A 14,352-nucleotide genomic window follows, 5' to 3' on the forward strand; every position below is an offset into this window, starting at 1 on the left:
CTGACCACTCGCCAAACCGTTTGTCTCGCCATCTGCCAGTACGAACCCGAATGTTGCCGTGGAGTAGCAGGGCAGAAACCGTGCAAGGGGGGTGGTGTAAGCACCATCCGGTCTCGAGAGCGCAAATCATAAATTCGCGCTGTAGCCCCGGAATGAGTAACTAACCCAGGAATCACAGAAAACCAAGATAGCTCACAAGAGGAATACACGGGGGCAGGCAGCCTTGAGGCAAATCTCGATTAGGGTCATGGTATGGTGAAGCATCTGATCGAATGATACCCCGAGACTGGCTATGGTGGCAAGCCGTCGCTGAACGTTGTGTACAGACGACACAACGGTGGGAATGATGTCTACGAGACCTCGCGCTTTGTCACCTTCAGATAGTACCTGTGTGACCAGATACACCTGTAATTGAGACAGCTCCGAATAATTGAGGTGATCGATACTGCCTTCTGTTGTCTGTGCCTCTCCCTCTCGTAAACGTCGTCGACATCAGGGGTTTCACGGGCCTTACCTCGAATATTCTCCGAGGAAGAGCGCAAGCTCTGAGGGAGGCCACTAGATTACGCCCGTTATCCGATATGGCATGCTGAAGACTTTCTTCCTCAAAAAAATGATATACTATGTTGCGTGGCGTGTGATCAGGCAAGGCCATGGTGGAAGGAGGTTGCAGACTGTGCTCCGCGCGGCGTCTTCAACGTAGCGCTCATTACGTAAGCGATCCCTCCTGGACTTACGAATGTATGCTTAGACGGAGGCCCAACCACAGAGTATGCTCTGAAATGAGATAATCATTCCGTTCACAAGACCGGACAATGCCCCCTTTTTCTTAGAAAGATTTAAATATGCCCCAGACATACCATTCTCCTGTTCAGCCACGAGCCTTGAGTGCAGCAGCATGCGCCTGGATGATAGGGTACACCGGACCGTCGGGGTATTCCTGCGCGAGAACGAGGTCAAAACGGTAATCAAGGAAATCTCCTCGCCGGGGACTTACAGCGTAGCCGTCGTTAGGCGTGTCCCCGTTAGACAATTCCGAGCCGGCCTGCCTGGACACCAGACGTTAGCACCTCACTTCTCATAGAGAAGGCGACATACTCACCAGATGAGATCGCCCGTGAGTCCCGAGCTAATGACAGTGCTGTACCAGGTGGTGTAAACACCCGTCTGGTTGTTCGTCACACCGAACTCTTCCATGATGACCGGCTTGTTCGCGCTCTTCTGTGACGTCGCGTGGTCGCTGATCCACTGGCTGCCCCAGACGCTGTCGCTCGGGTCCGAGCTTTGACCCCAGCTATCGGGGTACAGCTACATAGCGAGTCAATTAGTAGAGTGGACAGCGGAACAGGCAGAGCACGTACGTGGAAGGTACCGAAGTCGATGGTCGAGATGTTGAGGTTAACGTTGAAGTCAATGCCCTCTCCGCCCCTGAAGCATGACGTTTTAAAGAATGCATCACTCAAGAAAGATGGAAGAATCGCACTGGTATGGGTAGCTAGGGTTTCCGGGCTCGTTGAAGAAGCCCTCGTCGCCAAGGGCAACAAGGTGGTTCGGGTCGATAGACTTGATGTACGCCGAGATCTCGGAGATCCAGTTGGTAACGGTGGCAGTGGTGCAGGTGCCAGACGTAGTGCTTAGTGCCCTTCGTTAGGCTGGCTTGGAACTAAGTACAACAGCGGCTTACCCTGTGCTGCCCGCACACCTCGGCTCATTGGCGAGCTCCCAGCCAAGAATCGTGGGCTCGTTCACGTAGCGACCGACAAAGGTCTTGATGTAGTTTTTGTAGGCGGCAATGACCTGAGCGTTGGTGTAGAAGAGGTCGTGATCGGCAGAGCCGAGGATCTGCTGGGTGTAAACATCCATACCGCCGTAGTCGGACCAGTTGTTCGTCCTAGCAAGATACGTTAGGGACGCACACTCTGATGCTGGCAAACGTAGTTGATACTCACAAAGCAACAATGAGACGAAGGCCGTTGGCCTTCGCAGTAGAGACAATCGTGTCTAAAAGTCCGACGTCAAACTAAGCTGTATAAATGATGGCAAAATTGCAACTTGCCAAAATTCTCCAGGCCACTCGCGCCCGTGTTCACAGTCGGTGTCGAGCCAGACCAAGACTGGTAATAGATTGGGGAGTTCGCTTGAGTGGATGACGTGACTTCGTTGAAACCCCAAGTGCGGACGGTAGTTGAGCCGGCACCGGCAATATCCTGGAATGCCTTGCTGATGTCCGCGGTACCGTAGCCCATGAGGCCGACCCAGTATGAGTTCTCGCTACATCGCCGCCGCATCAGTACTGGCTCAATGCTCGTCACTAAATACGACGTACCCGACAACAGTGAACTCCTCGCCATTGAGCACGAACTTCTGGCCCGACGTCTTCACGAAGCCCGTCGAGGCGGGCGGGGGAGCGGCAGAAGTCGAGCTGCTGACAACCGAGCTTGAAGCCGACGAGGCCGTATGGGACGATGCGCTGGTGATGGTAGTGCTGGCGGTGGCGCCTGGGATGCACTGGGAGTAGTAGTCGTTCTGTTCGACACATACAGAGCCCGCGGCGCAAGTTGTGCTGCCAGTGTAGTCAATGCCACCGCACTGAAGCTCATGTTAGAAGAGCTGAGTAACTTCGAAGTGTAGTTACCTACCTGGCCCCAAACAGCGACTTGGGCCTGCACCAGCGGAGAAAGAGCGAAAGCCAAAGCGAGGAAGCCTACTTTCAACATCGTACGTCGTTGAGGGCGAAAGAGCGTGGTCAATGGTGGAGACGTTTGCGTCTTTATACGAGCGTCGCGCAATGCCAATAGTCGGTTATTCCTCGCGAAGCGGTATGAAGTCGACAGAACGCGGCTGGCGTGACTGTGCACTTCCACACGTTCTCGTGTCCAGCCTCCAAGCATAGCACTCGGCGACCTGTCACAGCGGCCCGGCCGACGCAATACTACGAGCTCCTGGCTATCTGCTTCCTCGCGGGGGACTGAGGGTGCGGCACAACCATAGCCTCCGAAGTCGAACCACTTGGTGATGCACGCGACCGAGATATTCCGCCGATACCCCGTGAACAGGTCATTCACCGCACGACGCCCTGGCATGTGAGCTCACCGCATCTCGTAGCAGCTTAAATTAGGCTACAGTCTGCGCTAAGTAAAAGCGAAGATAGGTGACGCGAGGGCGAGGGAGCGCACGCGGGGAAAGTCCATGAAGGGCGACCCTGGGTTCGCTTTGCGATAGTTTGGACGGGAATGCTGATCTCTTGGTAGTCGTATGCACGTAGAACTATAGCCAAGTATAATCAAGCCTAGCTGAGTCAAAAGACGGTCGTGCATCGCAGAAGGACAAAGATCGACGTGGTCGGGAGCAAGAGGCAATGCCGGGGCTCTGCTACACTACCGTCCGGCGCTCTCCGAAGCCTTCGTGGCGCGAGTCCGATCTGCACCTTCACCGGTGCCTGGATTCTCTGTGGACGTCTCCTACGGAGCTTTGAGCCTGTGTCTTTAACCCTACACCCTCAAATCTACCCATGATACGAGTCATATGCATAAGATTTGAGCGGCACCGGGTCGACGCCTGAGTGCTGCCAAACGAGCGCCCTCAGAAGGTCGGGACCACCACAAGACGAGAAGGGGAGTTTCAGATATTCAGATTGTCGTACCACAGAGGCCTAGTGTCAAACTGTTACAGGACGGCGACCCGCGCCAGAGGGAAGGAGGAGGGTGCTACAACGAAACAGAGGTGGATGGTATCTGTGAAAAGGTATCCGAACCAGTGCTGATGAAAAGGAGAAGTCGTACTGCACTTGCTACACAATCACGAAATGGAATAATCCTCCCTCTGTCACTCCCTAGAATCCGCCCAAACACCCCTCATCGACGATCATAATGGTGTATTCTCGTAGCGGCACGATCGAGGGCTGCTCGCTAGCTCGCACAAGATGGGGCCGCGACTTCTCGATGTCTGACGAGTCTCGCGGCAGGCCAGCCGTACACGAGAGACTCGGCGACTGCGCAGAGTACACTTGGTGTGCGTCCGAGAGCATATTGGAGGGCTTCAGGTCCGGCGGAGTCAGGACGACGTCCGAGTCGTCCGAGTCGCCCGAATCATCTGAGTCGTCGCAGTCGTATTCGTCCTCGTCCTCGCTCTCCGATGCGTATGAAGCATGCTGCTCAGGGAGCGGCGGCTGTGCAAGGCGTATGGCGCTGTCTGCGAGCGGCTCGGGCTCGCACGCCTCGAACGCGCGGGGATGGAAGTAGCTGCCCTTCACGGTTGCCGCGCGCGTCATGGGATTGCCGCTCCGGCCGCGCACCGGCCGTTCGACCTCGAAATCTATCGGGGGCGAGCGTATCCTGACGGCGTCGCGCGACGGGAGGTCGTACGTCTGCGGGGACACAATGATCGGCTTGCGGTCGTACGTGCGCGGCGAATGTGCCGGGTGCGTCGACTGGACGAGGCACGGTGTCGGCGGGAAGTGCACGTGGGGCGAATGGACGGGATGTCCGCCGCACGCTGGGTACGACGGCGGCAGGATGAACTGTTTCGACTTGGAAGGTTTCAGAATGGGGCGCGGGCGCGAGTGTGGGGACATGTTGGCGTCGGATTCGTCGCGGTTGGGTGGTGAGTGTCTGTGCGAAGAGAATTCGTACCCAAGGAGCGAATCGAGCGGACGAGTGAACTGAAGGTACGAGGGGTCTGCGCGGAAGACGAAAGGCCTGCTGGCGGAAGCCCTGGCAGAATTGACAGACGCGAACGGTATATATATGCGGGATGCGCGCCCACGGGTACTACCAGCTCCACGCCGCACCCTTTCGGAATGTGATTACAAGAAGGGGGACGTTGTCGAGCTGACGCTTTGATTGTGGGTCCCTTAGATCGACTATTATCGGCAGATCACATCAGTATGAGAGAAGCTAGCTTGAAGGCGACAAGTCGCAGCATATTCATATCTCCGAGCTAAAGTACGCACTTAACTCGTTCTGGTGGGAGAATCACGGGTGTCAGCGCCGACGGTTACCACGTCGACATCAATTGGTGAAAAGGCATCTTCCGAGACAACTCGTCTGCTGGTACCACTCTGGTGAGACCGTGCGCAGCGCAACATTAGCACTCGGATTAGGTTAATTACCGTTCATAACCACACTGATGGCGCGGTGTGTGCGTACCGGGTGCTTCATCTGCGGCGGCTCCAAACTGAACTTCAGAAGGGTGGATAGACTTCATGAGAAGAATGCCTGACAGGTCGTATGAACCCTAGAATGCCGACAGCTCGTGGTTGTGTGACGAGAAGCACTTGGACGTGGAGACTTGTGTCGGGCGTATTAAGGATGACATCAAACTCCGCGTCCAGCAGGCGCAATCGATAAGCACGGTTCTCTGCGCAACAAAGCCCCGTGCGCGCACTACCAAACCTCAATCGATATGCGAGATTTTCTGTATACGATACCTAGTAGAGATATGAGCGATGACACAAGAGGATCCAGCTGTGATGAGTGTCTGTGGAGACAAGTGTGTAAGGAAAGGAATGGTGCGTGCGAAAATGACAGGTCACATGGGCTGCTGCGTATCTCAGCTCTGCCAGGGATTGTGCACGTTAAGCGAGCTGGATTCCTTCCTCGAGCCATACCCTCCGAAGCTGGGTGAAGAGGTGTTCCAAGGGTCTGGCGGCTCCGTTCGTAGCGGCGGCGACCGCATAAACGTTATCGATCCGTCTGCACCCTCGAATGAAAGCCCTGACGACTCCGGTGATGGGAACTCAGGGCGGGACAGTGAATTGAACGAACCGAACGCCGTCGGACGCGACGTGCTGAGGGAATCTCGACCAGACGAGCTAAAGTCATTCCCGCCTAACGGTGTCGCACGGTCCGGCTCCGCCGACCAGAATGAGCCATCACCGCTGCTGAAGGTGAGCGATGGAGGTGGCGGCGCACGGAAGGGCTGCGTCGTCAACGGCGTCTTCGCGTCCGATGACGTCAGATTATCTTCACCATCCATTTGGCCACGCAAACTGTTCAAAGACAGCGATCGCGAGAGTGTGGACGAGAGATCGGTGCGAGAGGAGCTCGGACCTGCTACGGGTGCCCCGTGGGAACTCGAAGGTGATCGGGATGCTGGTGGTGACGGCAGAGCTGGTTCCTCTAGTATCGGTGGTGGTGCGGACTCGGTGCGGTGCGTAGGTGGAAATATCGGCGGGACATGGAAATGGCCGGGAGCTGGCATCTTTAGTTCCTCTGGATGATGTTCCGCGTTTCCGACGACCTTCTTGATGGCAGCGAGATTGAAGCCTGCGGTCTTTGGAAGATGTGTCTCGTTAGGCGTCGCAGGGTCGGCATGAGGCTCTTCAGACATAGGAGTGCCAGCCGCAGGCGTGCTAGGCGCGGGTGTTGCTGACGGCACTATGGTGGGGTGGGATGGTTCGCGTGGTGGTAGGTCATCGTCGAAAGTGGACTGCGACGACGTTCTGCGATGATGAGAAGGGAAAGATGTAGCTGAGGGTGGCCGCGACACCGGTCGACCCGTAATGCTCGGCTGCTTTTTCTTCGTGAACCAGCCGCGTTTCTTCGGCTCATCCTCCTCGCGTACCACGATTCTGTCTTCTTCAAAATCAGGTTCCTGAAAGTACACAGGGCACTCGGATGAGCCTGCAGCCACGCGAATAGGACAAAAGACATACCACCGGCTCGTCAAAATAATCCGCCGACACCGGAAAGCCGAGTTGATCCAAGATAAGCGGCATGAATGTCCGGTAGCTCATGTGTCCTGCAATCTTATCGGTCACGTCCACATTCTCCATCCCAGGAACGTTCACCACGGGTCGAAGTCCTGCCACTGTATTGAGACCGCCGCTTGTTGCACGAAACAGGTAGTTAAGGACCCAGTCACTGCGCGCATAGCCATTCACGAAGCGACCTGACACGACGGAGCGCGCTTGTATCCACGTCTTCGTTGGAGCGGTGATTGTTGCGCCAAGTACGAATACGTCCTGGACAATGCCGAACGCTTTCTGCTTTGCAAGCTCAAGCAAAGCATAAAAGATGACTCGGGCACCTAAAGAGAAGCCGATGAGCGTGATGGGGCGTACGCCGAGCTGGCGATTCATGAGGACGTCGGCGAGCACACGGCCCGCCGACTTTGCACGGTCGAGCGCATTGGACCAAGGGTTGTCAATAAGGTATCCGAGCTTGGTCAGAACTGCGATTTACAAATCCCCAGTCAGCTGCGCAGCAAGATCATCTGGGATGAGAGACTAACTGATAGGCCATTGGAGTGCACTCATGAGAGCGGTCATGACTGTAGCTTGGAGAACGGTTTGCCCAATCTGAGTGAGCACCTCGCTGGTCAAAATCTTCAGCGCACTTCCGGTCTCTCGGATCATCTCTGGCTCCCAGAGAACACTGAAAACATCGCCAACGACAGGATCCAATACGCTAAATGGAAGACGAGGATCGTCTTGTGAACCACTCATAAAGCTACAGGTAATCGTAAAATGTTAGCCACAGCGGAGTACAATTGATACATGTGACGCACCCGGGGACAGTGAGGATACAGTTCACCCGCTTGTTGTTATGCAAAGGAAGGATGTCGAATGTCCTGACATATTGCGTCCGTCGAGCCATCCCTCGTGCCGCGATACTAGAACCCGTCAAGACACCTCCAGTCGTAATCACAGCCGCGCCTCCAGCACCAGCTAGAAATCCTGTTGTACCAGTGATACCGACAGTGGCAAAGGCTGCACCCAACCCTGCACCAATAACCGGAGCGAGTAGTCCAGCGGAGAGACCAATGACAAGCCCACCACCTGCATCGTACATTAGGACTGGTTAGTCAACCATATGCTGTGGCACTCACCGAGTGTTGCAAGACCCATCATCATGTATCTCCGCTTCCTTGACTTCTGCTTCACGGCCTCAACCTTCTCCTTCGCCTCGAGCGAATCTATCTCTTCTTGAATATCCAAGGCTTCCGTCACGCGGCGCTCAAACTTGACGACGTCTAACCATCCGAGGCCCAGCCTAAGTGCCACGCTCTCGAGAAGGACACGCGAGCGGGCATCGTACATACTGTCGGCAACGACGATGAGAAAGAGATCGCAGAGCACGGTCCAGCGGATATCGAGCGTCACATTCTCGTCGGCGGCAGAGAGGTGTTTACTCACGCCGGGTATAGATACTGCGGCGCTGTCCTCGAGGACCCTGGTGGTCGTCTGCACAGGCTTCGGTGCCGGCTCGGGAGCTGTGACGCTATCGGGCGTCGGCGTAGTGGATGGCTCAGGGAAGTCGGAGACGTCTTCCGAGTCTCGGTCGGCCTGCTCTGCAGCCTCATGCTCGCGGATCTCGGCCTGCCTTCGTGCTTCTACGGGGTCGTACTCGGGATTGGCGACGGTGTGCGTCGTCATGAGTGCAGGGACGAGGTCTTTGGCCTGTATGCCGTGCTTTGCAAGGATATCAATCATCTTCTGCTCTAGGGGATCCGTTCAGTAAGCGTCACCTAATACAGAGCGAGACACGGGTGTTCACCTTCAGTCGCAAGCTCCATATGATAATATAACCGACCCATTATTTTCAGCGACCATAGCTCCATGCTCTTGATTGCTGGCGCAAGCTCCTTCGCATTCACCGCCTTCAGTTTGTCCACCATCTCTTGCGCAGCTAAAGCGCAGAGGCCGACATACGCTATGCGTTGCGCTTCCGTGAGTAGGTCCTTCGTCGCCTGCATTTGGCTGAGCGGAGTCATGGCTTTGTCTTCGTCGAACAAGTATCGTGTACGCAAGTGGACCTCGTCCGATTCGTCCTCCTCGTTGAGACGTAGCCGAGTGTACTCATTCTCGTTCTGGTCTACCTTAGCCCGCCATTCGTCCCCTCTGTAGTCCACGTCGAGCACATTCCCTGTGGCATTGCTAATCTTTCCGGTATCCTTATTCTCGGGCGGTTTGTAGTGGTATTTCCTCTGGTCCTCCTCGTCTAAGCCATTCGCGATGTCGTCGCCCCGGATGATGGGCATGTCCTGCCAGCCGTCATCGTCATCATCGAAAACGCTAGGCTCAATAGGCGCAATCTTCATGGCCGTCGCCATGGCTATCGGTAAATAAGGAGCGAGTGCAATGTGAATCGATTAGGAGGTGAAGAGCTGTAACATGCAGCCTGGCGTGTGGTAGGTAAGAAAGAAGTATAAGTAACACTTCTTACCACCTGCTAAGGAAGACTATGATGAGCTACTTATTCTGGTAAGCCACGATAAGTATAAAGATAATCCGGCATATAAGCGACTTGAGTATGAAGTAAGGTATGATCATTTATTACTGAACCAACGCTCCAACATGTAATGTGTACCTTTATGCCTCTTATACGTACTATTCGTACTTGCAGGGATCCGAGGACACACGCCAGAAATTCCACGTTCAAGCGCAGCGAAAATGGCTGTAAACAGACGCGTCGAGATCGCTAAGTCCTCACACGAAGTCGCCATATCGTCTATCTTCACCGCTTCCACGTATATCACGCGCAACTTAAACGCTATGAATACATAAATCTCACAAGAAATGCACGTCTACGAAGCCTTTGCTTTGTTACGAGCCTCCTCGCGTTCCTTCACATGTTTCCGGGTCTCTTCCAGCTTCTGAGCCGTCTTCATCTTGCGTTGCCTCTTGCGACGCCCGCTGCCGCGCTTCGGTCCCTCAATAGCAATATCTTCAGCCAGGCGACGTTTCCGGCGAGCAGATTCCTCTTTCCTTTGCTGCTCCCGCTTTTTATCACGCTTTCGCATCGTGGTCATCGAGGCCTTCAGTAGAGTACCATATTGCGCGTGGAACGCATCAAGTTTCCCGGGATTAACCTGTACAGTTGTACAGCGTACGATCAGCGGGTTGCGCAATAATAATAGCAAGGGAGAGCGCACCCGGGTGGAAAAGTTGGTCTCCTTGCCGTCGGTCACGCGAACGAGACAAGGGTATTCGTTGATATCATCGGTGGAATCGGTAAGGGGGATTTGAGCATTGTCCTCATCACGGATTACTGCAGTGCGCACAAACAGAGATGAGATAGACCCCTAGGGATCGTGGTGAATGTCCGTACATCGCTTATGCGTGAGCCATATTGACCCCGAGTCTTTCGAAGTCTCAAACAGTGCAGCTAGCCGTTTGAAAAACTAAGCATGTATGAGTCGATGCGTGTGTATTGATATCACTACTTAACGTACGGTGTCGTTGTCCACTGGCTGCATGGACGCTGTTCGAGACGATGAGCAGGACGCAAGCCATACATGTGGTATTACATAAGCTATCTCTCCCACGATAAGCTCTCGGATTGCTCGGTATAGGCCGGCCGACGGCACGGGACCCCGGTAAATGCTTGAGTTCAATTCCCCTTCATGGCCCACTTACTCATTATCACGCAAGTTTCAAGAAAGAAATTTTGTCTGGCTATCTTTCCGTGGATCCAATTCAAGATGAGACCCACTGCGAACCTATCTTCTCTCTTGCTTTGCACGACATGACCGTCTTCCCCTCACCTGTAGGCGGAGCTTCACTCCTATTGTCTTTCCGACTACAAACGCGTACGGTTATCGTCATTGGATCCGATGCACTTGCTGCGTCTCGAGCATTCTCAGCTCTCGAAGCTGACTCGCAGGTGGTCGTGCTTGCAAAGGGCGGACTGGACGTCGCGTGTGAAGAGCTCAAGTGGAGGGCAGAGCGCAGTGAAGTCCAGGTCATTGACCTCAACTCGCTCCCAGGAACTTCTGCAAGCAGCGATGATCGGGACGCCGTCGCTCTCGACGCCTACCTGTCGAATACTCACGGGGTCGCATTCGTGATTGTCACAGATACTATCCTGGGTACCGACTCCACCCGCCGCAGAAGCTCTGACTCTGCAACGCGCATAGCGCAGGTCTGCAGAGCACGTAGCATTCCCGTCAATGTAACAGATATACCCGACCTCTGCGACTTCTCTTTCACTTCCACTCATCGCTTCTCTGACTCGGAGACCGGTGCTTTGAGTTCCCTCCAGGTCGGCGTCACCACCAATGGTCAAGGCTGTCGACTTGCAGGTCGTATTCGGCGCGATATTGTCACCAAGCTTCCCAAGGAATTAGGAGCTGCCGTGGTAAAAGTCGGTCAGCTGAGAACTCTAGCCAAAGCTTCTACGCCTATCGAAGCAGAGGCCGAGCTAAACGAGGACGAGAGTGTCCCCACGCCGAACCGCCCGGTTCCGCAACGAGCAGTCAACGAAACAGCCGCGGAGGGTGCACGGAGGCGCATGAAATGGGTTGCACAAGTCAGCGAGTACTGGCCTATCTCTCGCCTGGCTAAGATGACGCAGGCCGAGATGGAGGCCACCCTAGACGGCCAAGGCAGGTTGCTAACCAATGGTGACACTCGCGCGCTTTCGCACCATCAACATCATCCCGGAGACAGCGAAGTGAACTCTCTGCATGGTCTGTCTGTAATACCGACTACTCCATCGGGGCGAGTCTTGCTTGTCGGATCGGGACCTGGTCATCCTTCGCTTCTTACGATTGCGACACGGGACGCTCTTACGAAGCACGCGGATCTCGTGCTCTCTGACAAGCTGGTACCGGATGCCGTGCTCGCGCTTATACCCTCGCATGTCGAAGTGCGGATTGCACGCAAGTTTCCAGGAAACGCTGATGGTGCGCAAAACGAGCTCATGGAAGCTGCTGTGGAGGCAGCTAAACAAGGACGTACCGTGGTCCGCGTACGTATACTTTTCTATACGACGTATTCAGCTGCTAATTTTCGCTATAGCTCAAGCAAGGCGACCCCTCAGTGTACGGTCGCGCGGGCGAAGAGGTTCTCTACCTTCGCGCTCACGGCTTCGAACCGATCGTCATTCCTGGCGTGAGCTCCGTACTTGCAGGACCGACGTTTGCAGGGATCCCTATCACACAGCGTGGTGCTGCCGAGTCCTTCGTCGTTTGCACCGGCGTCGGACGGCAGGGCAAGGAAGTCAAGCTGCCGGGTTACGAACGCACTCGCACGCTCGTACTCCTCATGGGCATTGCACGCCTGCCGCAGATTCTCGAGACACTTCAATCCGCGGACCCCATTGTCGCAAGCAGGCGCAACGGTGCCGCGTACCCCACGGGACTGCCTGTCGCGCTTATCGAGAGGGCGTCTATGCCCGACCAACGCGTCATTGTTTCAACACTTCGCCATATCGCAGCCGCCCTTGAGCGTGCAGGCGAGCAACGTCCGCCGGGCATGCTGATCGTCGGATGGTCTGTGCTCTCGCTTTGGGATAAGGGCGACGTCTCCGTGCTGGATGAAGGTGCGGAAGAGCAGGACGAAGAACGCATCAAATGGTGGCTTGGGGACAAGAAGTGGAGGGCTACGGAGGGTCTGGAAGCAGGCTGGGACTCTTTATAGATTTACATAGAATATACCGAGTAACATATATATACAAGCGTGTTGATTTTTGATTTTTGTGTTACTACTGAGAATTGATTTGTGTATTTGTTCTAGCACGCGACTTTGCTCGTTTCATTGAAGACTGAAAGTCAGAGGTAAATTCATGATCTAGCACGTGAAGAGATCCTGCGATACGCGGGTCAGTCAGCTTATTAGACAAAGTAAAGTGTCACACTCACGACGGCAGCTTCTGGCTGGTCAAACGACGCCATGTGCCTGCCACAGCGATACCATTAGTCCGTGTAGAGCTCGAAAGTGCAACATGCGCACCCTGCTCTGTATATTTGGACGAATCTAACTTTTCCGGCACCAAACTTGCCCCCACCAGCGCTGCGAACTTCGCCTGCTACACGTCTCGACGTGAGCATCGTCCAAAGTTCGGGCTCGCTCGCTTCGGACTCTGCGTGGAGCCGGTTCGGGAGCTTCGATACCCACACTTTGCTGCCCTGTGCCACAGACCATGATGAATCCTGCGAGCAAGCAAACCTCAGACCAACACATACCATGTGATTGCAACCTATGTCTCCGTTTCCAGCGTAAATAAGCAGCCGCATGCCGCCGTCGACCAGCTCGGGCAACAGCGCGGTGCTATTTCGCATGCTGCCACCGCGCACGATTGAGGTATCCATTTACTTTGTCGCTGCAGGACTCTAGGTGCGCGCTTGACCTCAGACTTACCCATCTAGGTCGCACTTTACACTATCTTGGTATAGCAGAGGTCTCCGTTAGCCTCTGGTTCGCCGGCTTTTCGATAGTTAGATCATGTGCACGGGGATCGAAGTGCGAGAATACTCGCCATTTCTTGTGAAGATTGGATGGATTTAGGTCGAGTTTTGGAGCGAATGCTTGGTAACGAGTCGAAACGAGATCAGAAAGCATACTTTGCAGAGGGGGATAACTGTACAGCGCGTCGAAGCAATAGTGTTGAAGCGCCTAGTGGCTCTGGCTCGGCGTACCGCCCGGCATGGACTTAAGGTGGACTCCTTAGATTAGGTGCTGCTAATACGTAAATAGTGATTGGACAATCATATGTAGTGCTCCCACGCACGGACCTCTTTATGGCAGGCTTCCCCATTCTAGCGGACTTTCAATTTGTTTCCTTTTTAGTATATAAGGACTCCTCTCGCATCCCCACTCTGCGTGCTCTTTCCCTTCGCACCCAGAGTAAGTCCCTTCGTCGCCCTTGCGCAATATGCACTCATGCTGATGCCCTGTATAGACTAATCCCCCGTGTGTATTAGGTTAGAACTATACAGTGTGCTCTTTCCCATCGCACCTAGAACTAATCCCCTGTGTGTATTAGATCGTGCCCACGTGCCACTTGCCAGTTCGCGCTCGTGCGGCCCAGTCGTCGTATCACGACAATAAATAGCTCTGCGCAGGACTACAAACAATTGGTGAGTCGAATGCTTAGCACATGCCGATCAGTCTCTGGCAGGTCTAAGCCTTAGGGCCTATCTCCTGGTGAACATGCAAGTTGAGGCTCAACTGTTGACATTGTGGTGACGGATAGCAAATGCAGTGCGCGGCGGGTATATTGTCGTGATACGACGACTGGGCTGCGCGAGCGTGAACTGGCGAGTGGCACGCAGGCACGATCTAATACACACGGGGGATTAGTCTGAGTGCGAAGGGAAAGAGCACACTGTATAGATCTAACCTAATACACACGGGGGATTAGCTATACAGGGCGTAAGCATAAGTGCATACTGTGCAAGGGCGACGGAGGGACTTACTCTGAGTGCGAAGGGAAAGAGCACGCAGAGTGGGGATGCGAGAGGAGTCCTTATATACTAAAAAGGAAGCAAAATTGAAAGTCCGCTAGAATGGGGAAGCCTGCCATAAAGAGGTTCGTGCGTGGGAGCACTACATATGATTGTCCAATCACTATCTACGTATTAGCAGCGCCTAATCTAATATGTCCACCTTAAGTCCATGCCAGGCGG

General features: G+C 54.5%; 5 protein-coding genes across 5 annotated transcripts; 1 reads left to right on the forward strand and 4 right to left on the reverse strand.

The window, feature by feature from the left end:
- Nucleotides 1-773: 773 nt before the first annotated feature.
- On the reverse strand, nucleotides 774-3,119 carry PHACADRAFT_248589 (glycoside hydrolase family 5 protein). Its single transcript, XM_007391096.1, has 10 exons — nucleotides 2,640-3,119; nucleotides 2,327-2,589; nucleotides 2,057-2,271; nucleotides 1,950-2,001; nucleotides 1,685-1,891; nucleotides 1,484-1,633; nucleotides 1,362-1,428; nucleotides 1,103-1,308; nucleotides 998-1,049; nucleotides 774-940 (listed from the first exon to the last, which is right to left on the reverse strand). The coding sequence occupies exons 1-10, from the start codon at nucleotides 2,715-2,717 to the stop codon at nucleotides 872-874; spliced, it is 1,359 nt and encodes a 452-aa protein (XP_007391158.1). The 5' UTR covers nucleotides 2,718-3,119; the 3' UTR covers nucleotides 774-871.
- A 429-nt stretch (nucleotides 3,120-3,548) lies between these two features.
- Nucleotides 3,549-9,134, reverse strand: PHACADRAFT_180814 (uncharacterized protein). The gene is made up of 6 exons (XM_007391097.1): nucleotides 8,499-9,134; nucleotides 7,831-8,442; nucleotides 7,510-7,780; nucleotides 7,234-7,451; nucleotides 6,656-7,173; nucleotides 3,549-6,594 (listed from the first exon to the last, which is right to left on the reverse strand). Exons 1-6 carry the CDS (start codon nucleotides 9,052-9,054, stop codon nucleotides 5,551-5,553), a joined length of 3,219 nt encoding a protein of 1,072 aa, XP_007391159.1. The 5' UTR covers nucleotides 9,055-9,134; the 3' UTR covers nucleotides 3,549-5,550.
- A 185-nt stretch (nucleotides 9,135-9,319) lies between these two features.
- On the reverse strand, nucleotides 9,320-10,242 carry PHACADRAFT_204913 (uncharacterized protein). Its single transcript, XM_007391098.1, has 4 exons — nucleotides 10,177-10,242; nucleotides 10,053-10,125; nucleotides 9,877-9,992; nucleotides 9,320-9,813 (listed from the first exon to the last, which is right to left on the reverse strand). Exons 1-4 carry the CDS (start codon nucleotides 10,198-10,200, stop codon nucleotides 9,529-9,531), a joined length of 498 nt encoding a protein of 165 aa, XP_007391160.1. The 5' UTR covers nucleotides 10,201-10,242; the 3' UTR covers nucleotides 9,320-9,528.
- A 112-nt stretch (nucleotides 10,243-10,354) lies between these two features.
- On the forward strand, nucleotides 10,355-12,398 carry PHACADRAFT_112611 (uncharacterized protein). Its single transcript, XM_007391099.1, has 3 exons — nucleotides 10,355-11,346; nucleotides 11,389-11,693; nucleotides 11,744-12,398. The coding sequence occupies exons 1-3, from the start codon at nucleotides 10,470-10,472 to the stop codon at nucleotides 12,362-12,364; spliced, it is 1,803 nt and encodes a 600-aa protein (XP_007391161.1). The 5' UTR covers nucleotides 10,355-10,469; the 3' UTR covers nucleotides 12,365-12,398.
- Nucleotides 12,389-13,130, reverse strand: PHACADRAFT_248597 (uncharacterized protein). The gene is made up of 4 exons (XM_007391100.1): nucleotides 12,910-13,130; nucleotides 12,677-12,852; nucleotides 12,586-12,622; nucleotides 12,389-12,532 (listed from the first exon to the last, which is right to left on the reverse strand). Exons 1-4 carry the CDS (start codon nucleotides 13,033-13,035, stop codon nucleotides 12,515-12,517), a joined length of 357 nt encoding a protein of 118 aa, XP_007391162.1. The 5' UTR covers nucleotides 13,036-13,130; the 3' UTR covers nucleotides 12,389-12,514.
- Nucleotides 13,131-14,352: the final 1,222 nt, after the last annotated feature.

This window comes from Phanerochaete carnosa (assembly GCF_000300595.1).
Source record: "Phanerochaete carnosa HHB-10118-sp unplaced genomic scaffold PHACAscaffold_1, whole genome shotgun sequence".
Taxonomy (NCBI): domain Eukaryota; kingdom Fungi; phylum Basidiomycota; class Agaricomycetes; order Polyporales; family Phanerochaetaceae; genus Phanerochaete; species Phanerochaete carnosa.

Excerpts from the sequence above, each read along its gene's own strand:
- PHACADRAFT_204913 (XM_007391098.1), bottom strand. The coding sequence starts at position 10,200 with ATGCAGCCAGTGGACAACGACACC. Across the intron at positions 10,126-10,176 it reads AGCCAGTGGACAACGACACC|TTTTTCAAACGGCTAGCTGC; the intron begins GTACGTTAAGTA and ends ATACATGCTTAG. Across the intron at positions 9,993-10,052 it reads ATGGCTCACGCATAAGCGAT|TAATCCGTGATGAGGACAAT; the intron begins GTACGGACATTC and ends TGCGCACTGCAG.
- PHACADRAFT_248597 (XM_007391100.1), bottom strand. The coding sequence starts at position 13,035 with ATGGATACCTCAATCGTGCGCGGTGGCAGCATGCGAAATAGCACCGCG. Across the intron at positions 12,853-12,909 it reads ACATAGGTTGCAATCACATG|GGCAGCAAAGTGTGGGTATC; the intron begins GTATGTGTTGGT and ends TCTGTGGCACAG. Across the intron at positions 12,623-12,676 it reads GTCCAAATATACAGAGCAGG|GCACATGGCGTCGTTTGACC; the intron begins GTGCGCATGTTG and ends TCGCTGTGGCAG.
- PHACADRAFT_180814 (XM_007391097.1), bottom strand. The coding sequence starts at position 9,054 with ATGGCGACGGCCATGAAGATTGCGCCTATTGAGCCTAGCGTTTTCGAT. Across the intron at positions 7,781-7,830 it reads GATGGGTCTTGCAACACTCG|GTGGTGGGCTTGTCATTGGT; the intron begins GTGAGTGCCACA and ends TGTACGATGCAG. Across the intron at positions 7,452-7,509 it reads TGTATCCTCACTGTCCCCGG|CTTTATGAGTGGTTCACAAG; the intron begins GTGCGTCACATG and ends GATTACCTGTAG.
- PHACADRAFT_248589 (XM_007391096.1), bottom strand. The coding sequence starts at position 2,717 with ATGTTGAAAGTAGGCTTCCTCGCTTTGGCTTTCGCTCTTTCTCCGCTG. Across the intron at positions 1,050-1,102 it reads CTCACGGGCGATCTCATCTG|GCAGGCCGGCTCGGAATTGT; the intron begins GTGAGTATGTCG and ends TCTGGTGTCCAG. Across the intron at positions 941-997 it reads CGCCTAACGACGGCTACGCT|GAATACCCCGACGGTCCGGT; the intron begins GTAAGTCCCCGG and ends GTTCTCGCGCAG.
- PHACADRAFT_112611 (XM_007391099.1), top strand. The coding sequence starts at position 10,470 with ATGACCGTCTTCCCCTCACCTGTAGGCGGAGCTTCACTCCTATTGTCT. Across the intron at positions 11,347-11,388 it reads AGGCAGGTTGCTAACCAATG|ACAGCGAAGTGAACTCTCTG; the intron begins GTGACACTCGCG and ends ATCATCCCGGAG. Across the intron at positions 11,694-11,743 it reads AAGGACGTACCGTGGTCCGC|CTCAAGCAAGGCGACCCCTC; the intron begins GTACGTATACTT and ends TTTTCGCTATAG.